Here is a 25089-nt window from a genome sequence, read left to right as displayed (position 1 = left end):
CGCCAGACATGAAACACCGGAGGGTAGGACTATTTTGGCATTATAGCACTTCTGAAATCCAACAACCCTATGCGGCCCTTCAAACCAGATTCGCTGTACCGCGAGTAGTTAAAAGATATAATAATAACACTTTGTATATTATATTTTATAATATATATATATATATATATATATATATATATATATATATATATTGTTTATAAGTTCATAATAATAATATTGAACTTAAACGTAAGCTATACTTAAGGTAGGGTAAGCATAACTCACTTAATAGGAGGTTTAGCGAAGAATCGGGCTCTCCGCGGGCTGAACTTCTGAGCGTAAAGCTCTTCTTCTCGGAGTCTTCTGGCACTGTTATGCTAAATCTTAGAAAAATCATAACTTCCTCATACGAAATCAGATTTGGACGTTATTTTCATGCACGCTCTCGGTTTAACGTATACTACGACTTTTGTTTCGATCTCTAAGGCTAGAAAGTATTTTATCGCAAACTCATTTTTTCCGATTCCCGGTGTCGTGCCGGTTTTGCCGTAAAACTTTGACAGACCATAACTTCTTCGTTATAACTCGGATTTCAGCGTTCTTTATATGTACGGAACCCTTATGGCATATACTATAACTTATTTAAGATTATTTATTCTAAATAATCTTCTATCAAAAAGTCATTTTTGACGTTTATTGTCTCTAAATTGACTAGCCCGAATCTACGGGCGTTACAATTTCCAATAATTATCACAATATAAATCTTTTATAGTTATAAATTGTGATCACATAATTGTCTTGTATTTTTGCTTAATGTTTTTATGTCATAAAATGAATTGTTGGTCTGTTTGGGAAATGTATGTTTTCCCTACGACTATATGCAACTTTTATTAACTCACTTAGCAGGGTTGACACTTGTTTCTTGTACTTTGTGCCTTTGGCTCGGTACAGGTAGCTTATGAGCTTGGATTTGGTGATGTTGAGGACATTTATCTTTGGGTAGTATGTTTTTATTTAGACGATACCACTTGGATATGTTTTGGTTGTTACTTTTTGTTCAATGATGATTTTCATAAACTTGAACAATTTTAATTGGGTTGTTTATGAAAGATGGTAAGGCATGGTTTGTTTAAAGCATGAATTTTTAAATAACCAAGTCTTCCGCTAACGTATTCTGCTAAAAATGTGTTTAAATAAAAAGGAAAAAATTTGGGGTAAAAACCACGACGTAACGGTATCGGTGCACTACACAACACTTCCTTCAGATTCTGGAAAGTTGTTTCCTGCTAATCTCCCCAAACGAATATTACTTCTTTTTGGGTTAATGTTGTGAGGGGTTTGGCTATGCAAGATAAATTTTCTATAAATCTTAGGTAATAGCCAATCAGTCCTAAAATTGACGCACTTCTGTTTGCATTTTGGGAGCTTCCCAATTCTTTACCGCTTTTATCTTGGAAGGGTCGACATGAATCCACATGCCCAAGAAAGTGTACTTCTCTTATCAGAAATTCGCACTTAGAGAATTATTTGCATTACTTTCCTTTCCTTAAAAGCTCTAGGATCACTCGAAGGTATTGCCCATGCTCTTCCTTGGTTCATGAGTATACCATAATATCGTCGATGAATACAATCACAAATTTATCCAGGTAGGGCTTGCACAGTCGATTCATAAGATCTATAAAGATAGTTAGGTAATTGGTCAATCTGAAAGGAATAACCAAGAACTCATAATGACCAAAGCATGTCTTGAAAGCAGTCTTTGGAATGTCCTCTTCCATGACTCGAAGTTGATGATATCCCGAGCTCAATTCGATCTTAGAGAAGTAACTAGATCCATGTAATTGATCGAAGAGATTTTCTATTCGGGTTAGTGGATATCTATTCTTAATGGTCAACTTATTTAGCTCTCTATAGTCAATTTACATTCGAAAAGATCTGTCCTTCTTGACAAATAAAATGGGTGCTCCCCTAGGCGAAAAGCTTGGTCTACTGAAACCCTTCTCAAGAAGTTCATGTAGTTGGTTGGAGAGTTCTTGCCTCTCCGAGGGTGCCAGCCTATAAGGAGACTTTGCTACTGGGGCAGCTCCTCGAACTAGATCGATACGAAATTCTACTTAGCTATCGGTAAACATGGTAGATCTTTAGGGAATACAACAGGGAAATCGCACACCTGAGGTACTTCCTCAATCATTTTCTTCTTAGTGTCTTTCCTATCGACAATATGAGCTAATAAGGCGAAATACTTTTTCAGCAAGTGTTTTCTAGCCTTCATGCAGGAGATGATCCGAAGGTTTCTACCGGGTTTGTCTCCGTAGACGATTAAGGTTTCTCTCTTTGGTAGGGTTAGACGTAGGGCTCTCTCGAAGCATAACACCTCGATGTGGTTAGAGGATAACTAGTTCATACTAATGATGATGTCAAAACTTCCAATGACTATTGGCATAAGGTTTACGAGAAAAGTATGATTATCTTGTTACATTTAAAAAGAAATATACAACAAGTGTAACTAATTTATTACAACAAATCAACAAATGAAAAATTACATATTTATCTATTACATCTTATGAATAAATAAATATTAATCAAACACAATACAAAGGTCCAAATGACTTGTTTATACACAAAAACATTTCAAATATTATAACAAACAACTCTTTGTTTTTTCTTAGGCAACTTTTATATAACCAAAATGCATGAAAATGGTTATATATAAAAATAAACAATTTCAACTAAGAAGTTGCCAAATAAGACAAATATTGATTTTTCTTAACCAAAAAAATCCATGCTTGTTTTCCAAAAACCAAAGATTATAAAACATAAAAAAATCATTCTAAAATATAAAAGATAGCTCTGATACCATTGATAGGTTTTGATACAAAATATAAATTTGTTTTTCACAAAAACCGCAACGAAAGACTTTAAAAATAACAAGTTTATTTTTAGTTCATAACAAAACCAAACCATCAAGGATCCATTTATAGAGGTTATAATAAAATAAAAACAACCAAAGAGATTTTAGAATGATAATTTTGAAGCCTTTGAACCCACTTGGTTTTGGGGTGTGGATGAAGATAGTAAAAAATCAAATAACATGATTTTTTCTATCTGTATCCACCATCAAGAGTAAGACACATTGAATGCTAGTTTCTTCTTGTATTCTTGAGTGTCTTAAGCCTTTAAGTGCTTAACTCAAATAAGCACTAAAGAAGACAACTCAAGGAAGCTCTTAAATCACCAAACTAACTTCAAAAGAGAGAGAGGAGGAGAGATGAGAGGAGTTTCGGCCACATGGTGAAACAAGCAAAAACTAGCTTATTTTCATGCATGAAGATCTTATTTTATATCCCATGCAAAGTAAGGGTTTTTCATTAAAATACTATAAAGTAATGATAGCCTTTAGAAGAATGGGAGACATGGTATGGAGGTTGACAAGCAACCTCCATTTTTTAAATAAGATTTTCTGCCATATCTCTTGAAAAGAGGAGGATTGTTTAATTTTTAGAAATTCTAAGTTTATAAAATATAAACTTTATCTTTAGCTAAAATACAAAAGAATCCAACGAGTCCAAAAGGTTGTACATGACTTATTAATTCATACCATATAAAATGATAACTAGTTATACTCTCTTATAATTATTATTTTCACAAAACAATAATTATTCTCTAATTAAATTACAAGAATTGATATTATTTATTGATAATCATATTAATAAAAAACATACAAAATGTGTCAACTTCATAAAAATGTGACCGTATAGGATCATATATTATTAGTAATGTCACTCAATAATGATTAGTGGGCTTATATACTCAACAAGTACACCCTTAGCTTTTCTACCAAGACTCGGAGTTTAAACAAAAGTCAATGTAAGTCAAAATCAAAGTCAACAGTCAAACTTGACTCGCCACGTCGTGATCATCCTTGGCCACGTCATGGACCCCAATTGACAAAACAGACGTGCTTTTCCTCAATCGCAACGCCATGGCAGCCTAGGCCATGTTGTGGAAACTGGATTCGAATGACTTAATGAGTTAAGTCGAACGCTCTAATGCCAAAAGTTCTAAAGTCAAGATCTAATCATTTCTAATGCCCAAATAATTTCTAATGCCAAAAGTTTCTAAAGTCATTACCAATGAAGCCCAGCCCAGCTGGGAAAGAGGTGTTGGGTTTATGACCATTGAGGGGCAAGGTGGGGAGTTCGACTCCGTTGGTGGCCACTCATGGGGAATTTTCCTTTGGAATCCCATTAAAAAGGGTGAGGGTTTGCCCTGTAAAGAAGCTCGAACCCGGGCTTCTGCTGTAAAAGGCGGAATGGCTTCCGCTTGGTATTTGCCGTTCCAAAAAAAAAAAATAGATAAAGTTTCCACATTTATCCCTTGAGATCCACCAAAAGGTCTAGAACATAAAATCATTACTTTCTAAAAAACAATGATAACCTTAATATAAACAATGTTTGTAATCTTTGTAGATATAACATTACTTTAATCAAATAATCGAAGATAAATTTAAAATTAAAATACAAAGAAGAGACAATTAATCTTGTCGTTGTTACATAATGTTAGTGTTTTTAAAGATGATATGAATGGGCAAAGTAAATGAAAAATAATAAAAAAAAATAAACAAAAAGGGTAATATGGACAATGTTTGGTTGGTCCATTAGATGTCGAGCATAAATAAAAGGCAATTCCAAATTCTATGTCATTTTCGATGCTTAGGATTGTTAAATTACCAATTTAGCCAAGTGGGCCAAAAGTACAACAAAAAAGACGACCAACAAGCTTTTTGCATGCTTGGAAAAATTGACCCAAAATGACATAACATAACATTCTACCTGCCACACCCTTCCTCTTATGTCTAATTTCATAAACACCCCTCAAAATTTCATTCTTACCTATTTTCACTCTTTCCTAAAATATACCCCCCTCTTTGTCTTAAAATGGAGCAGTTGATGTTCTCTGGAGGCCCCTCTTTTTAGTCCTTTGAGCAGCTGTTGCCACTTGTAACTGTCGATTTAAATAACAAATGTTAACCATAAATTACAAATCATGCATTAAAACATGTATTAAACCAATCTTTATATGAAAACCCAACCTGTTGTTGTCTTTTCAGCTTGGCATTTTCTTCTTTCAAACGTTCTACTTCATTTTCCAACTCATTCATGTAAGCCTTAGCAATTAGTATCAACCAAAAGTTAAAACACAAGCATACGTGAACAATCTACATAACCAAAGAAGTTCAAAAGTAAACTAGAATATACAATATACAGGCATGTTATTAAATATAAAGCATAAACTGACAATGAATATGTACATTATTAAACATGATATAGTTGTATCATGTGAAAAACATTTTGAACAAAATTTTACAATTTCATTGTAAACACGATTTATGTGATTGACACCACTTCAAGTTGTTTAATGACATAATAAATACTATTTAAATAAAAGTTAAGCAATTTAATTATTATTAGTATCAACTTTAAATAAAATAATTTTGAATTTAATAATTGCGCTATACCAATTTTTGCGACAAACAATTTCCTTATGATTTACAAAGTGCCAAAATTACACTCAATGTGCCAAAATTACACTCAATGGCCTTAGGTAGCTATCATCGTAAGTGGGGTTCTACCTATCCTCTCTTGTCTTTGTTACAATGTCATTTATGTAATTTCTTCACCAAAATACAGAACAAACAAAGGAACTTTCAGTTTTGATAATTTTAAGAAATTATGATGATATCATATGAACTCTGTGGTCACATTTCTTTCTGTTTTTTTTTTTTTTTTTTTTTTCGAAATGTAACTGTATTTTAAATCATGAAAGAACAAGCCATATGCGCGTAATAGTGTATTTCAAAAGAATAATTATTATTACTACTATATAATAAATGAAGAAGCTAATACAACAAAATAAGTCTACCCCACAAAAAATGTCAAGAGAATCATGTTTCGACTAAGGGGCCCAGTTACGAGCATTGATATGTTTAATATCTGGTTAGAAATCTTAGTCATTAAAAATAAATTTCATTGCTTTTCTCTTGAAGACGAAGGGAGCAATAACTTTTTATCCTATTTGAGTTGCAAAATAAGTTTCATTTACAAAATTTATCTTTTTACTGAATCGATAATATTAATTTTATTAAAGAGGATCATTTATTAATTTCTGAGTTAAATTTTTCGACAATATTAACTTTATCTCAAGGGAAATCATCATATAGAATGTTAAAACATAATAATTCAAACTAGTGAGTCAACTCGTGCTGACTTTAGAGAAGAGAAAAAGTCGACGAACCTGCTTCCTGGCCCGTGAACGAGCGGCCGACTCCCGGTTCTTTATCATGCGTTTGTGTCGGCGTTCGCCACCACCAATCCTGTCGGTCTCCGGCAACATTCTCATCCCACCAATGCTTTGCCCCAGCAACCCTGAAGACGAGTTGGACGATCCCATAACATGGTCAAACGGGACATCCAGAGGACAAACAGTGCGGGTCGGACCGTCCACTAGAAAATTCAACTGATCCGGACCCGAGTTCAGGTTCAACAGCATCGAGGGTTGAGACACCGGTGGCGGAGGTGGTGGTGGCGGAGACGGGGATCCGTAGCCAGGTGAAGAAAGAGTGGTGGGTGTGTCATTATTGGAAAAGGGTTTTGCCAGGAAATCTTGGAGGATGAAGCCACGGTAGCCTTTGGTACCGTCGGCAGGGTGGTTGGTGGTGGAGAGGTTGATATCTTTCCAAACCTCCTCCATTGTTCTGGTGGCGTTTGGACTCCTGATCTGGTTCACAGATAAAGGAGCCGAAAACGGTGAGTGGTTGGAAGAGGTGGTGGAGGAAGATGATGATGATAGTGTGGTGGATCTTCTTGAAGCCCAACTAAGATTATGGTGATTTGTGTTTAGATTGTTGACGTCATCACCACCACAACCACCATGATCAGGTAACATCTGTGGGTAGTGTGTGTGTTTTGAATGTGAGAGAGAGATAGAGAGAGAGAAAGTTAAATCTAATTTGACATTTGTCATAGGACATAAGAGGTCTATCAAGCATTGTACTAAAAGGGGGAAGTGGTGGCAGTGAGCAGTAGTACCCTAAGACTCTTGAATGGTCATCGTTAATTGGCGTTTTGTGCTCTCAAAGCCCTATGATGGGTGGTCATGTGGTGGCAACAAAGATGCTTACTTTCACAACACCTTGAATCACAACTATATTAGGATGTGACAAAGATTTGCTTGTTTCCATTTGTTGAGTCTATTTGGGAAATTCTATTCTCTTTTTCTCTTTATATACATGCCAATTTCATTGCTTTTTTGTGATATTAGGATGTGTCATAGGTTCTTTATATAAACTTCACAATCACTTAACATATGTCGGTTTAGTCTAGATATTAAAACAACTTTTAGGCTATAGCTTATTTTTCTAACATTTTTTAATTTATAATGTTTAGCAATCAAAAAAATAGTTTACAACATAATTAATAAATTAGGTTTTTTTTTTAATTCATAAGACTAATGTTTTAATGAGAAAGCTTTTTTTGTTTTAATATAATTTATCCAAATATACACCAACAAAAGAATAAAACTAATCTTTTATCATTTTTTTTGTATCCTTCTTAATATCCGTCCATCTTTTCTGTATAATAATTTTTAGGGCTGTCAAATCGGACAGTCGTGTCGTGTTTTTGTCTGACACGACACGAAAATGTTTTGTATAACACGAACACGACACAAAATGATGTCGTATTTTGTTTTTACTAACACGAAAAAAACCAATTAAAACATGATAACACGACACGATACAACAAAGAGAATATTACATAACTATTAATTTATTAATTTAATCATATATAACACGACAAAAACGACAAACATGAAAAACACGAAAAACACATGGTCAATCGTGTCAATTTCGTGTGGATTTGTAAAATCGAAAACGACACGACACGACATCGTATTTTTTAAAATTGACACGGATACGACACGAGCACGAATTCGAATTTTGATTTCGTCCCGATTTAATTTCGTGTTGTGTATTTTTGTCGTGTCGTGTCATAAATTGACACCCTAATAATTTTGTTAAGAAAAAATATAATTTTTCAGAAGCGTAGTTTGCAAAAATAAAATTTAATTAAGCAACTATCATTATTGTCAATACTATAAAAATTGACATATATTAAATTAACCTTCCATAATATATAATAAATATCATTTTGTTCGTTTTATTTAGTATATTTTAAAATTAAACAACTTCGCTAAACATAAAAACACTTAATTTTTATATACATTCAATTTTATAGTTAAAAAACAAAAGATAATTCTTGTGTACGATACTTGTGTGAATTTAAATATTTTGATAGGAACCTTTTTAATAATAAATTTTATCAAGAACATTTTTAGGTTTTATATAAACGCTTAATAATATACATTAATTAAACATACGTTATGATAGCATTCCCAAGTTAGATCATTTGAAACAAAAAAATAATGATAATAATATGTTATGTTTTAATCAAAAATTGGTTTCAAAAAACACCAAAAACGGTAACAGATGCTTTAAAACTTAAATAAACATAAAACTATTTAATATCCATCAAATATCATTTTTCATTCACAGAAAGATTAAACCAACCACAAAATGAAAAAATAACAACATTCGTAGACTTTGATTCCTCAAAGTAAAGCTTGGAAATTATAGAAGATAGCAAGAAAGACCCAAAATCGAGCTCATCTATATGTATCAACCAAACAAGTGTTAGCCAACAAAGATACTAGTCTTCTCTTGTATTAAGTGTTTCTTAAGACTTTAAGAACTAATTCCAAATTAGTCTTAAAGAGAAGTACTAATCAAACACCAACATCTCTACTAGTTCTTCAAAAGAAAGAGATAAGAGAGGATGAAGATTTTGATTATTAAAAGGAGACTTGATTATCAAAAGGAAGGTTAACTCTTTGATCGACTAATGTTTTGATTGTTGGGTGAGTTGGAGAGAAACACGCATGTGTGGACCTTACAAGGGTACCCCTCTCATGGGCTTGAAGGCTGGGGGGTTTCACGGTGAGACAGACTGCTTTAAAAGCTGCTACATGCAAGGTCACCTGTGACAACCCGAAATTTCTATTCTATACAACCTCTTACTTCAATAACAGTCAGAACAATTTCTGCTAACTTTCAAGCTTTTTGGTTTAAGTTTGAGTCTTTTTAAGTTAGTACTTCAGGAGATAACAGGAGAGATGATGCATTAGGGTTTATTGTGTAACAATAAAGTCCCATAACTTCAAAAGTTTGGAGTTTACGGCCTAAACTTGGTGTTTACGGCCGTAAACCCCTAGAGTATATATATGGCACTTAGCCATTTATTTCACTTTCTCACTTTTCAAGAACAAAACCTCAAATCCTCTCAAGTAGCATCCGAGTTTTCCTTCTAGATCTTCAACTTGTAAGTGTTTCTAGCCCTTTTAAGTTGATATATGCCTTAATCTAGTGATCTAACACACTTCCATCCGTAAAATCATTCCAAAAGGTTAAATCTTCAAGTTTCACCAAGAACACCAAGAACACACACTAGTGTTCTTGGCCTTTTGGTACCATTTCAAGCCTCTACCTTGTAAGTACTTCTATCTTAGAGTATCTTAAGGCTTGTTACACTTCCATATATCAAGAAATCACCAAGAAACACCAAGATCAAGGTGTTTACGGTCCAAGATGTTCTTGGACCGTAAACCCTACAAATGGTGCCAAAGTGTCCCTAGCCCCTTCACAAGCCTTGGAAACTAGCCTAGATCCCTTCCCTATTCTGCTTAGGACTCAAAACAATCAAAAGACCATAAATCATAGGGGTTTACGACCGTAAACCCAAAGGGAAATGGTCCAGGGACCGTAAACTCCATTTAGGAGTGAAATGGTGCCCTAATCTCCTCCTAAGGCTTAATCATGAAGAGGGAATACTTCTAAGGACTTGTAGAACTTCAAAACAACAAATGGTCAAAGAAAGGCCGTAAACTCATTTGTTTACGACCATAAACTCAAGGAGTTATGGTCACAAAACCGTAAACTCCAAGGGAGTTTACCCTTGAACCCCAAACACAATAGCAAGGTCCTACCACCCTTAGATGCAATCCTTATGACTTATAGCACTTAAATCAAGTGTTTTACATGTCTTAGTATGTCTTAAACTTGGTAATTTAGTTGTTACATGACTAATTGGATACATGTATGTGTGATTATATGTTAACTAGGATCATTGAGTGTGTACAAATCTTCACTTGACACTTAGCATCTTACATCATTCAGTTCATCCAAACCACCAACTACAGGTGAGTTCATACCCCTTAATCAATCTTTTAAATGTTTTTAAATGCTTTAATAGGGGGGAATACAAGTAGGAAACAGGAAGTTATAGAATCAATCACATGTGATTTATAACTGTGTTTTCCATCAAACTGATTTCACATACTTTAAAAGGTGTTAATCACAATGGTTTTAAGTTGTTTTATACTTGGTTATCAAATGACTTACTTTGGAAAGGTTTTATAAAATGACATCAAGTCATATTTATTTATTGTTCAAAACTGTTAAATGTTTTACAAAACCTCTTACATTCTTTCTTCAGTTCCAACACTCTTGTGTAGCAAGGGTGTATAAACCTTCTTGGACATCAATTACATTCTAGTAAACTATTATAGGAATAGTTTAGGGGATACAAAACATTATTCCTATTACAAGGAATCACACCAGAGTCGGTTCATTCATGAGTCTATACTAAATGCTATATGAAGAGATGCACTTACATGGATCCTCTTACATGGATACACTTACTTGGATATTTTTACTTAGATACTATATGATGAGATATTATTACATATTATATGTGTAGATTAGATCTGTCTATCCTAGTACTAAAGGATACTATAAGGGACTAACCATTCCTACACCCAACTGTTAGCAACAGAGGTAAATGCACATCTACGGATGCCTACGGTTGATACTATTATAGGTGTACCTTTACGGGACTAACCATTCCTACACCCTGCTGTTAGCTACAGAGGACAATGCCCATCTACGGATGCCTACGGTTGATATTATTATATGTGTACCTTTACGGGACTAACCATTCCTACACCCTGCTGTTAGTTACAGAGGACAATGCCCATCTACGGATGCCTACGGTTAATACTATTCGGAATTTACTATGTCGTGTTTATCCTCATACCAAAGGATAATACTTAAATATTTATATTTTTTTCCCTATTACTTTTATTTTGTGATACGTTCACATAAACGATGAGGTAGATTATATATTATTAATAGTAGTCACTCAGGGAAAAACCATCTTTGTTACAGAGAAACATCTTTCAAAACATTCAGGTCTTGGTAGAAGACTACTTTCAAAACATTCAGGTCTTGGTAGAAGACTACTTTTATACTAGTAGGAAATATGGGATTTTCTAGAGTTTTCACACTTATATCAAATGTTTCATTTAAAGATTTACATGGCAATCATAACAGCTTTCTAAATCAGGGTAATGACACTAAAATACTTATGAATTCACCAGCTTTATGCTGATCTACTCTTTCAAAATAACTTGTATTCTCATGTCACCAGTAGACAGGTACGATGACCAGGTTTTGAGAAGACGGAGCACAGACAAGACTCGTCTTTTATTTTGATTACATTTTTGGTGTCTTATTACAATGAAAGAACACACATGTATTAAAACTTTACTTTTAATGCAATGGATGATGTTGTTGCTTGTTTACTACTTTACACTGTTATGATACTTGACATGACGTCCTCCACCCCTGAACGTTTCCGCCGTTCTTGGTTTTGGGGTGTGACAGATTGGTATCAGAGCTTTGTTTATAGTGAATTGAGTATATCAACCCATAAAAGACATACTAACTATAAATACAATGGGATTAAAACACTCTGTCCAAGAGTTTATACTTTTAAATAATAAAATATTTAACAAAGTATACGTGCCTGCATTCATACTAAAACCAGTGTCACAATGACAAGAACAAAAGTATTACGATTGTTGAATATCACAAGTAAGCTCGGGGATGTATGGTCAGTCCTGGAAGTGGCATAGCCTGATCAACTATGCTGGTCCGAGGAGTGATTAGCATATGCCCAAGAATGGTTGTGATGTGGCAACAAGTCTAAAAACTTACCAACACGACCACAATGAAATACCATAGGGGTATTTAGTGTTACTGTAATTACTTATCTGAGAACTAAATAGATTTTTATTAGTATGTCAATAGTTGTTTAGTGGATACACTAAGGTTATATGTACTAGGATGTCATAGACTTAGAATGTGTGAATCTTTGCTTTATGTCCTGTCCTCGTTGGGTTGGGGGCTTAGAGTTAGGGTCACTTATTCGAAGGTCTATCCTGTCCTAAATACATATAACTGGTATGCACTAAACAAGTATTGAAGTAACTAATAAATATCATCTTATAATTATCTAGTTAGTTCGTCTATTAATTATTTCGTTATCCCTTTTCTCGTGTAGATTAAATGGCTGGATTCCATCTTCCCGGAGACCCGTACTACCCTAACCATGGCAATGCTGGATGGCTCGAAGAGGAGCCAGAAGATGATCATCCAATCCCTTTGGATGACCACCATGCTGAAGGTTTTTCTTATAGTTCTGACTCGGAGCTTGAAGTTAACAACCTACCTCCAGCTGCCCAAAACCCAAACCTGAACCCTCGCCCAGCATTTCAAGGACCCACACCCCTGTGGGCCACAAACTTGAATAGATGGAGTCAGGAACAGGGTCAAACCTTTCCCTATAATGGAGACAGAAGTTTCTACAACCTCACTGAGGGAGGTTCAGCTGACAGGGTCCTGCCCATCATGGTTCGCAGGATTTCTCGGAATGACGTACAAGGTCGAGCCGCTATCGACCGAGTCATAGAGATTGACGCCAACTCTGGCGTAAACACAGTCCGCATTCGCCAACTAGAGTCTGCTCATGAAAGGACTCTGGTCCACAATGCAACTCTACATAGAGAACTTACTGGAACCCAAGCTGAAGTCAGGGAACTTCGAGCTCAGCAAGTAAGATCTGACAGGCGTATGAGGGACATAAAACGCCTTTTGTCGGGATCAAGAACTCACTCCAGTAGTTCTCGTCGCCGATAGAATCTCATCGACTTCTCTTTTGGATATAACCTAGTTTATGTAAAACTCTGGTCTAATTTCCTATCTTTGTAAATCTGAGACCTGTTTGGTCTTGATTAGGTCGTAGTTCTGTCAAATTTTTCCCATCTTGGTTGATGTAAGGCCTTCTAACTAGGCCATTTTTCCCGAACTTGTTACATCTGTAATTCCAGTAATATTGACAGGCACCTAATCTCATGGAAATTATTATCCAAATACTATCATCTGTTAGTTCTAGATCTACATTCAATCGTACTGTTGGGCTATGAAGAGTTAGTCCATGAGTCATTCTCATCAACTTTCCTATTTGAATTCTTATCATTGCTTCTATCTTTTAAACTTATAGTTGAAAGATGCCTCCCCGAAAGTCAACAAGGCGTAATCCTCCGATTATTCCAACTCCAACACCACCTCCTCCACCACCTCAACCACCTCCTCATTTCGACGCTGCTATGTTCCAGGCAGCTTTTACGGCGGCCGTAGCGGCTGCCGTGTCAGCCATCAATACTCCTGTCCCTAGTGGATCGGGAACAGGTGCACCTCCTTCTCACCATGGCGAGAGCCATGGCCATCCCCGGGAATGCACCTACAAGGATTTTACAAATGCCAAACCCCGAAATTTCAATGGAACTGGAGGGGTTATGATCTTAAGGCAGTGGATAGAGAAGACCGAATCAGTCTTTGAAATCTGCGCCTGCCTAGAGAACAATAAGGTCAAGGTTGCTACTTGTACCTTTTCTGACCGGGCTTTAACTTGGTGGAATGGCCACGTTAAGTCTCTGACTCTAACAGTAGCAAATGCGATCAGCTGGGAAAACTTGAAAGCCATGCTGATGAGAGAGTACTGTCCTCGAGGGGAAATTCAAAAACTCGAGCAGGAACTCTGGGGTCTTGAAATGGTTGGTTCCGACATATCAACCTATACTAATAGATTCTGTGATCTGGCAATTCTATACCCCGACATGGTTGCTCTTGAGAGCAAGAAAATAGAGAGATATATTTGGGGACTGTCGCCCCAGATCCAGTCAAGTGTGTTAGCATCCAGGCCTGTTACTTTTGACAGCGCCAAATAGCTGGCACAATCTCTTATAGATCACGGAAAACACCATAACCCAACAACTCCTACACCCGAACCACAAAAGGGAAACGACAACAACAACAGGAAAAAGGGGTGGAACAAGAGGAAAAGCGGGGCTTCGCAAGAATCCTCAAAGAGGCAACAACTAGTGGCAATCAATGCTGCCACGGAAACCCCTGTTGCCCCTGCTAATCCCTTACCAGCGAAACCTTACGCTGGTGATCTTTCGAGGTGCAACAAATGAAACTTCCATCACCACGGACCTTGCAAGGAAATACAGTGCTCTAACTGCAACAGAAAGGGGCATACAGCCCGTTTCTGTAAGACTCCAGCAAGGCCGACCGCTTAAGTTCCTAACGCCGGTGTGGGCCAAGCTTGCTACAATTGTGGCGAGGTGGGCCACTACAAAAGGAACTGCCCTAAGGCAGGGATAGCGAGCGGAGTAGGAAGAGTTATGGCCATAGGCCACGAGGAAGCCGTAGCTGATCCTACAATAGTTACTGGTACGTTTCTCCTCGATAACTCTTATGCTTGCATACTTTTCGACAGTGGAGCAGAGAAAAGTTTCGTAAGCCTGAAATTTGCACACCTGCTTAAACAAAAACCTCATGCTTTAGATAAATCATTCACTGTAGAAATGGCAAACGGGAAAACGGAAAGTGCTAACTGTATATACGTAGGTTGTACTCTAACTTTAGATGGCCATACTTTCAAGATAGACCTCATGCCGGTTCCAATTAATAGTTTCGACGTCATTATCGGCATGGATTGGTTGAGTCTTCTTCGCACCGACATCATGTGCTTCGAAAAAGCAGTTCGTCTTAACCTTCCTAACAGCGAAACCCTAGTTATCTACGGCGACAAACCTAGTACGAGCCTTCGCATCATTTCGTGCAGCCAAGCCCAGAAGTGCTTACGAAAGGAATATCATGCATTCCTCGCACACATCTTCGATACGAGCCAAGAAGTAAAAGACATTCAGAACATCCCGGAAGTACGCGACTTTCCCGACATCTTTCCAGAAGAACTCCCAGGATTACCACCTCAACGCCAAGTCGAGTTCAGAATCGACTTAGTGCCAGGGGCTACTCCCGTAGCCAAATCTTCATATCGTCTAGCACCAGCGGAGATGCAGGAACTTTCCAGTCAGGTTAACGAACTTCTCAAGAAGGGATTCATTAGGCCAAGCTTCTCACCATCGGGAGCGCCAGTCTTGTTCGTCAAGAAGAAAGACAGATCGTTTCGCATGTGCATCGACTACAGGTAACTGAACAAGCTTACCATTAAAAATCGTTATCCCTTGCCCCGCATTGACAATTTATTTGATCAACTTCAAGGAGCCAACTACTTCTCGAAGATAGATCTACGATCCGGATATCACCAACTACGAGTGCTAGGGGAGGATGTCCCGAAGACAGCCTTCCGAACTCGTTATGGGCACTACGAATTCGTAGTGATGCCGTTCAGATTAACCAATGCGCCCGCTGTATTCATGGATTTGATGAATAGGGTGTGCCGTCCTTACTTGGATCAGTTCGTCATTGTCTTCATCGATGACATACTCATCTACTCTCGTAGTAACGAGGAGCATAGTCAACATCTGCGTCTAGTCTTAGAAACACTACGTTCGGAGAAGCTTTATGCGAAGTTCTCAAAATGTGAATTTTGGATCCGAAGAGTCGAATTCTTAGGGCACGTGGTTAGCAAAGAGGGAATACACATGGACCCTTCCAAAATCAAGGCCATTGAGAACTGGTCAGCACCGAAGACACCTACAGAAATTCGTCAATTTCTAGGTCTCGCTGGCTACTATCGCAGGTTCATTCAGAACTTTTCCCGCATAGCAAAACCTCTTACGACATTGACCCAGAAAGGCGTGGCCTTTGACTGGGAAGAGAAACAAGAGAGAGCGTTCCGAACGCTCAAGCGAGCCTTGTGCACCGCACTTATACTATCCCTCCCCCAAGGGATAGAAGACTTCGTCGTCTATTGCGATGCATCGAATCAAGGACTCGGCTGTGTTCTGATGCGACTAGGTAAGGTCATCGCCTATGCCTCGAGACAGCTGAAGACACACGAGGTTAACTACACCACCCACGATCTTGAGCTAGGAGCAGTTGTGTTTGCTCTAAAGATCTGGAGGCACTACCTGTATGGTACAAAAAGCACGATCTTTACAGACCACAAAAGCCTACAACATATATTCGACCAGAAGGAGCTCAACATGAGACAACGACGGTGGGTCGAGCTACTCAGTGATTACGAATGCGAAATTCGTTATCATTCGGGTAAAGCCAACGTAGTAGCTGACGCCCTAAGTCAGAAAGAATATTCTGGTCGTAGAGTCAAATCTTTGACTCTGACTATCCATTCACACTTGTCCACGCAAATTAAGGAAGCTCAGCTCAACGCTTTGAAACCTGAAAATGTGGCGGGTGAATCCCTGAGAGGAATGGATAAGAACTTGGAAGTCAAGGGTGGCGGAGCCTTATACCTCATGGATCGGATCTGGACACCGAAACACGGTGGCTTCCGAGACTTGATCATGACCGAGGCGCACAACACCCGTTATTCCGTCCACCCGGGTTCAGATAAGATGTATCTGGATCTTAAAAAGCTATACTGGTGGCCTAACATGAAAGCAGATATTGCTACCTTCGTAAGTAAATGCCTTACTTGCGCCAAGGTCAAGTTCGAATACCAGAAACCCTCCGGTATTCTACAACAACTGGAGATACTGGAATGGAAGTGGGAGCGGATCACTATGGACTTCATAACCAAGTTTCCCAAGACAACGGGTGGACTTGATACCATATGGGTCATCGTCGACAGATTGACCAAGTCCGCACACTTCCTACCCATCAAGGAAACCGACAAAATGGAGAAACTTACGAGAACCTACATTAGGGAGATTGTACGACTGCACGGTGTTCCCATATCCATTATCTCGGACAGAGATAGTAGATTCACTTCAAGGTTCTGGAAGTCACTACAAGGTTCCCTAGGAACTAGGCTGGACATGAGTACAGCCTACCATCCGCAGACCGACGGACAAAGTGAGAGAACTATCCAAACCCTGGAAGATATGCTGCGAGCCTGTGTGATTGACTTTGGTAAGACATGGGATACCCACTTACCCCTCGTCGAATTCTCCTACAACAATAGTTATCACACGAGCATCAAGGCTGCTTCCTTTGAAGCCCTCTATGGCCGGAAGTGCAGATCCCCTCTGTGCTGGGATGAGGTGGGTGACACCCAATTAGCTAAAGGGCGAGTCCCTGAAAGCACTCTCACAGGTCCGGAAATCATTCGGGAAACGACAGAGACGATCGTTCAAATTCGTGAACGATTGAAAGCCTCTAGAGACCGACAGAAAAGCTACGCAGACAAGCGAAGGAAACCTTTGGAATTCCAGGTGGGAGACCGCGTTCTTTTGAAGGTCTCACCCTGGAAAGGCTTGATACGCTTTGGAAAGCGTGGAAAGCTAAATCCAAGATACATATGGCCTTTCGAGATTCTTGCCCGAATCGGCCCTGTAGCTTACAAACTCAATCTACCACGCGAACTCAACAACGTACATTCTACCTTCCACGTCTCAAACTTGAAAAAGTGTCTGTCCGACAAGACTCTTGTAATCCCACTCGACGAGATCGAGATCAACGAGAGCCTCAACTTCGTGGAAGAACCAGTAGAGATCATGGACCGAGAGGTCAAGCAAACGAAACAAAGCCGTATCCCGATAGTGAAGGTTCGCTGGGACGCCAAGCGGGGATCTGAATTCACTTGGGAACGAGAGGATCAGATGAAACTGAAATATCCTCATCTTTTTACTTAGTTATTTGTAACTACTTATTTGCTTAAATTCTAATTTCGGGACGAAATTCCTTCTAACGGGGGGATGATGTGACAACCTGAAATTTCTATTCTGTACAACCTCTTACTTCAATAAGAGTCAAAACAGTTTCTGCTAACTTTCAAGCTTTTTGGTTTAAGTTTGAGTCTTTTTAAGTTAGTACTTCAGGAGATAACAGGAGAGAGGATGCATTAGGGTTTATTGTGTAACAATAAAGTCCCATAACTTCAAAAGTTTGGAGTTTACGGCCTAAACTTGGTGTTTACGGCCGTAAACTCCTAGAGTATATATATGGAACTTAGCCATTTATTTCACTTTTTCACTTTTCAAGAACAAAACCTCAAATCCTCTCAAGTAGCATCCGAGTTTTCCTTCCAGATCTTCAACTTGTAAGTGTTTCTAGCCCTTTTAAGTTGATATATGCCTTAATCTAGTGATCTAACACACTTCCATCCGTAAAATCATTCCAAAAGGTTAAATCTTCAAGTTTCACCAAGAACACACACTAGTGTTCTTGGCCTTTTGGTACCATTTTAAGCATCTACCTTGTAAGTACTTCTATCCTAGAGTATCTTAAGGCTTGTTACACTTCCATATATCAAGAAATCACCAAGAAACACCAAGATCAAGGTGTTTACGATCCAAGATGTTCTTGGACCGTAAACCCTACAAATGGTGCCAAAGTGTCCCTAGTCCCTTCACAAGCCTTGGAAACTAGCCTAGATCCCTTCCCTATTCTGCTTCGGACTCAAAACAATCAAAAGACCATAAATCATAGGGGTTTACGACCGTAAACCCAAAGGGAAATGGTCCAGGGACCGTAAACTCCATTTAGGAGTGAAATGGTGCCCTAATCTCCTCCTAAGGCTTAATCATGAAGAGGGAATACTTCTAAGGACTTGTAGAACTTCAAAACAACAAATGGTCAAAGAAACATGAGTTTACGGCCGTAAACTCATGTGTCTACGACCGTAAACTCAAGGAGTTATGGTCACAAAACCGTAAACTCCAAGGGAGTTTACCCTTGAACCCCAAACACAATAGCAAGGTCCTACCACCCTTAGATGCAATCCTTATGACTTATAGCACTTAAATCAAGTGTTTTACATGTCTTAGGATGTCTTAAACTTGGTAATTTAGTTGTTACATGACTAATTGGATACATGTATGTGTGATTATATGTTAACTAGGATCATTGAGTGTGTACAAATCTTCATTTGACACTTAGCATCTTACATCATTCAGTTCATCCAAACCACCAACTACAGGTGAGTTCATACCCCTTAATCAATCTTTTAAATGTTTTTAAATGCTTTAACAGGGGGGGAATACAAGTAGGAAACAGGAAGTTATAGAATCAATCACATGTGATTTATAACTGTGTTTTCCATCAAACTGATTTCACATACTTTAAAAGGTGTTAATCACAATGGTTTTAAGTTGTTTTATACTTGGTTATCAAATGACTTACTTTGGAAAGGTTTTATAAAATGACATCAAGTCATATTTATTTATTGTTCAAAACTGTTAAATGTTTTACAAAACCTCTTACATTCTTTCTTCAGTTCCAACACTCTTGAGTAGCAAGGGTGTATAAACCTTCTTGGACATCAATTACATTCTAGTAAACTATTATAGGAATAGTTTAGGGGATACAAAACATTATTCCTATTACAAGGAATCACACCAGAGTCGGTTCATTCATGAGTCTATACTAAATGCTATATGAAGAGATGCACTTACATGGATCCTCTTACATGGATACACTTACTTGGATATTTTTACTTAGATACTATATGATGAGATACTATTACATATTATATGTGTAGATTAGATCTGTCTATCCTAGTACTAAAGGATACTATAAGGGACTAACCATTCCTACACCCAACTGTTAGCAACAGAGGTAAATGCACATCTACGGATGCCTACGGTTGATACTATTATAGGTGTACCTTTACGGGACTAACCATTCCTACACCCTGCTGTTAGCTACAGAGGACAATGCCCATCTACGGATGCCTACGGTTGATATTATTATATGTGTACCTTTACGGGACTAACCATTCCTACACCCTGCTGTTAGTTACAGAGGACAATGCTCATCTACGGATGCCTACGGTTAATACTATTCGGCATTTACTATGTCGTGTTTATCCTCGTACCAAAGGATAATACTTAAATATTTATGTTTTTTTCCCTATTACTTTTATTTTGTGATACGTTCACATAAACGATGAGGTAGATTATATATTATTAATAGTAGTCACTCAGGGAAAAACCATCTTTGTTACAGAGAAACATCTTTCAAAACATTCAGGTCTTGGTAGAAGACTACTTTCAAAACATTCAGGTCTTGGTAGAAGATTACTTTTATACTAGTAGGAAATATGGGATTTTCTAGAGTTTTCACACTTATATCAAATATTTCATTTAAAGATTTACATGGCAATCATAACAGCTTTCTAAATCAGGGTAATGACACTAAAATACTTATGAATTCACCAGCTTTATGCTGATGTACTCTTTCAAAATAACTTGTATTCTTAGGTCACCAGTAGACAGGTACGATGACCAGGTTTTGAGAAGACGGAGCACAGACAAAACTCGTCTTTTATTTTGATTACATTTTTGGTGTCTTATTACAATGAAAGAACACACATGTATTAAAACTTTACTTTTAATGCAATGGATGATGTTGTTGCTTGTTTACTACTTTACACTGTTATGATACTTGACATGACGTCCTCCACCCCTGAACATTTCCGCCGTTCTTGGTTTTGGGGTGTGACATCACCAAACATGAAAAATCAACATGTGTTCATACCATTTGCATTTGATATGTTTGGTTTCCTCGCGCCGGATGCAGTGGAGATTCTTACTAGAATACAACGGATCATGCATATCAATGTTATATCCCTTAGATATATGGATGTAGTCTTCAAAAGAATTGGCTTTACCATACAAAAAGGCTTAGCAGTGCAACTTGTTGTCCGTTTTCCATCTCATTCGTTGTACGATGATAACTAAGATTTATTGTAATTCAAATCAAGCATCATAAATTGTTGATTTGAATGCGTATATCAAAAACATTTCATAACCCAAAATATCATATTATAAGATTGGAATGTTATCTTCAACAAAGGAGATTTAAAATTTTGAGTTTAGAACTCATCTAAAACTCCAAGTCTTAAAAATAAAATGAAATTTTATTAAAAGACTATAATCGGTTCTTAAAGCGTTCTACGACTAAACTTTAAATATCAGATTTTAGTTTATAATTGATTGTGATTAATGGTAATTAAAATGAAGTTTTATTTGGAACTTAAAGAACCTTATAACAAGTGATATGATTTTTAGAAAAGGATACATGAATTGTTCAATGTATGCAATATTCATGAGACCATGTTTTTATAACTAAATTTATAAAACATATATAAAACCTTTTCTTAAAAACGCAAGGCATTGTCCCCCGGTTTCGAAGAGCACTCGCTCGTCACTTGTATGCTCTTTATGGGCCATGGATCACCTAATTACTTGATCACGAATCTTGTGTGATAAATGCTACTTAAGCATAAGAAGCCTGAGACATAGATGAGATCAAACATGTCACATTAAACAAAAGTTGTTTAGGATTCCACTACATAGGAATTACATACTTTATGCAATTGGTAATCGCGACCTACTGAGTTGGATTACGTGGATGAGATAAATGTCACCTAACCATTTACTTGTTTTGTAATATGGATCCTAGACTTTAATAAATTAATGTTTTAGAAATAATAAATGGTATTCATCTTTAAAGATTTGATATTGAAAATAGTAAATGAATTTTTGCTAAATTCTACAAATAAATGTTAATATTTTACGCCCCTGTAAAATCTCTCTTTTGTTGAGTTTCAAGAGATAGTAACATTTCATGCTTATAATTTCTATAACTGGTATAATACCTTAATGATCTTCCTCAGGGATAAACATAAATTATATATACTGTAAGATCCCATTCCTGGACAACCTTTTCAAACCATTCAGTCTGGTCAGAATGATTTGATGGAAGCATTCTTGTGATGATATTGATGTTTCTCATATTAAACTTGTTCAAACATTAAATAAAAGGAAGGTATAGGAGATTGTGTACTCAAATAGACCTATAGTTCAATTAAGGGAATAGAGCATAAACCCATGAAATAAAGAAATGACCCAAATAATTAGTGTTGTTTCTATTGTAAAGGAACTGGAAACTAAAAGAGGAACTGCCCCTCTTATCTGATCGAGTTGAGGAAGTCTGACATGACTAAGACTTCAAGAATCTATATGATAAAATTATTTATTTTTCCATTATTCACTTGAGTATTCATATACTGAATGTGACACTAATAAATGATATTATGTGCTGATGTTTTGAAGATATAAACAACTTATTATAAACGAATGGTATTCCATGCTAAAGATATAAAAGTGATGTTATTGATGTTGTTGGAACTTTTGATGGCCCTATAGTTTGTATTTCAATAATAGATTTTATGTACCTTTTCTTACAGGAACATGTAATAGTTGATTTTTTTTAACAAATCTGGATTTACTTATTATATAATGAATGTTTGCATTCATATTCTAAACTGATGTATTCTATGCCAAGAATATTTTCTCATAATATTATTTATGAAGTAAATCTATATGATTTTCATTAAATTAATAGTTCTAAAGATAACACCTATATAATAAAATGATATTTGAGTCAAACTTACCTATGTCATTATCATCATGACTATATAAATATGAAACACATATACCAACTTCAAAAGGATGGTAAATTTTAAGGAAAATGAGATTGATTTATTTGATATATATGAATCCTATTTGTATGGGAAGATGATTCACAAGTTTCTTTCTTTATTAATAGTGAGAACAAAAGGATTGAAAAATAATTATACATTATGGTGTATGTAATCCTTTAAATCCATGAATAGATTTGGTGATAGATACTTAATCAATTTCATTGACGACTTTTATTTGTTTTTGTTGAAACTTTTGATTTGGTCAAAATTACTTCATAATGAAAATTGAAATACAACTTAATGAGAACATCATTAACTTTGTGTTGTTATAAAGAAAATGAGTTTTTTATAAACCAAGTCGTCTTAGAACATCTTAAGAGTTGTGGAATCGGTTCACAACTCATTCGATCAAAAACACTTACTCGTTATTTGTACAGCTCTTGTAGCATAGGATCACGGGTGGCTTAGATTTGTCTTATGATACTCGAGGTAGCTTTTGTGCTCTCTAGTGGGATAGGGTCACTTGGCCACTGACTGAATGTTGATAATATAAGTTTTTAAGTAGGATAAATCATACATTGTAGTCTGTTATATGATGTTTTTAAAGAGCTATTTACTTTATAAATTTTTGGAGTTATGCTCACTGCAACTAATATATATTGAATATATATTTCCAACCAAACAAGTAGATTAAATGCTTTCATTAAACTAATGATGAAATGTTCTATCCTTATCTAAAAGGTATAGAGTTATGGAGCTCATATTAGACAATTAGCTTAACTCAATCTAGCATTTACTAAATTGCATTTATGTAGGCTATCCTAAATGATTGTTTAGGGTGACATTTTCTTCAATACTACTAATTTTCATTCCAAAAGACATATGGTTAGAATGTTATTTTTCTAAGTAGGAGCAATATGGAACTTTAAGAGATAAACAACCATAAGCTAAATGCATCATAGTTTGGAACTAGCAAGTTTTTCAACTATTGTTGAACCTGTTCGATAGGTGATCAAAAACTAATGAAACACATAGAGATGCATCCATGTATTGTTATCAGTTATAGGATTGATTAATCTTCTTTGATATAATATGACTATAACGAGTAAGTAAGTCTTCAAAAGAGAAAACATACGTGAATGAAAATCTTTTCAGATTTAAGCTAACATCTCAAAGTAAGAATCTTCTTTCTTATAAGATAATTACATAATGTAATTTCTTTATAAATCTTAATGACTCTTGTGTTTTCTATAAAGCTAATGGGAGCATAGTAACATTCCTAGTCTTATATGTGATCGACATACTAACTCTTGGAATAAATGATCTATATATAGATCATGGAAACTTAAAATATTAAGTAGATTTTCATTAATTGTCAAGGATCTTAATGAGCTTATGATATTAGACTCTGAGAAAGTTTATCTTGTAAATACCACATAACATAATTTTGAGCGTGATGTGCAAAAGATATACCTATCAACTTTAAAATTTATAAACCAAACTAACTTATCTACTAATGCATTTATAGGTAGTATACATAGTCAGTTTATAGTATAGTAAAGTAAGTTGGGTATCCAACAACGGGAATAATATTTAACTAATAAAATATGTCACACCCCAAAACCGGAACGACGGAAACGTTCGGGGGTGGAGGATGTCATGTACAGTATCACAACAATGCATAATAGTAAACAAGCAACAACATCATCCATTGCATTAATAGTAATATTTTTAATACAAGCGTGTTCTGAAGTTTATGTGACATCCCCTAGTTTCTCGGCCAGAAAATACCGATTTAATTTATGCTTTTTAAAATAAAATCAGAGAAATCTTTTTAAAAGATGTTGCGGAATTGGTCCCCAAAACAAAACATGTTAAAAGTTTGTCAAAACCTTTCTTTAAGAAATATATAATTTCCTTTTATATCAAAACCTCGGGATGTCATGTTCTGATACAGATCAAAAGCATAAGCAAGACATTATAAGCCTTACAACAGTTATTTATAACTGCTGGCCTATAATCCAAAATCACTCATCATCATCATCCGACTATGCTCGGGGTCCACTACCTGTAATCATAAAAAGCTGAGTGGGTCAGGCTTGGAAGCCTGGTGAGCATATAGGGTTTTCAACCCACAATAAATAAATTTATTGTACTTAAACATCAATTAATCAACCAAATTACCCCAACCGCATTATGTTATTAATTTCTTAAGTGTTTACCCTAAGAT

General features: G+C 36.3%; 1 protein-coding gene across 2 annotated transcripts; it reads right to left on the bottom strand.

The window, feature by feature from the left end:
• Positions 1–4674: 4674 nt before the first annotated feature.
• LOC145108849 (bZIP transcription factor 27-like) lies at positions 4675–7220 on the bottom strand. Of its 2 annotated transcripts, none has more exons than XM_079045938.1 (3): positions 6277–7220; positions 5075–5200; positions 4675–4986 (listed from the first exon to the last, which is right to left on the bottom strand). In XM_079045938.1, the coding sequence occupies exons 1-3, from the start codon at positions 7003–7005 to the stop codon at positions 4915–4917; spliced, it is 927 nt and encodes a 308-aa protein (XP_078902064.1). In that variant the 5' UTR covers positions 7006–7220; the 3' UTR covers positions 4675–4914. The 2 variants fall into 2 exon arrangements, with proteins under 2 accessions (XP_078902064.1, XP_078902065.1); XM_079045939.1 differs by having other exon boundaries at positions 5075–5149.
• Positions 7221–25089: the final 17869 nt, after the last annotated feature.

This window comes from Lactuca virosa, chromosome 4, assembly GCF_052849685.1.
Source record: "Lactuca virosa cultivar CGN04683 chromosome 4, Lactuca_virosa_CGN04683_v6, whole genome shotgun sequence".
Taxonomy (NCBI): Eukaryota; Viridiplantae; Streptophyta; class Magnoliopsida; order Asterales; family Asteraceae; genus Lactuca; species Lactuca virosa.
The sequence above is the reverse complement of the archived record's forward strand: the minus strand, read 5'-3'. Positions and strand labels throughout refer to the sequence as shown.

Bases quoted from the DNA above. Each gene is read 5' to 3' on its own strand.
- LOC145108849 (XM_079045938.1), bottom strand. From the start codon at position 7,005: ATGACAAATGTCAAATTAGATTTAACTTTCTCTCTCTCTATCTCTCTC. The intron at 5,201-6,276 runs GTTCGTCGACTT...TTGGTTATGTAG, and splicing joins GTTCACGGGCCAGGAAGCAG to ATTGTTCACGTATGCTTGTG. The intron at 4,987-5,074 runs GTTGGGTTTTCA...TTAAATCGACAG, and splicing joins AGCTGAAAAGACAACAACAG to TTACAAGTGGCAACAGCTGC.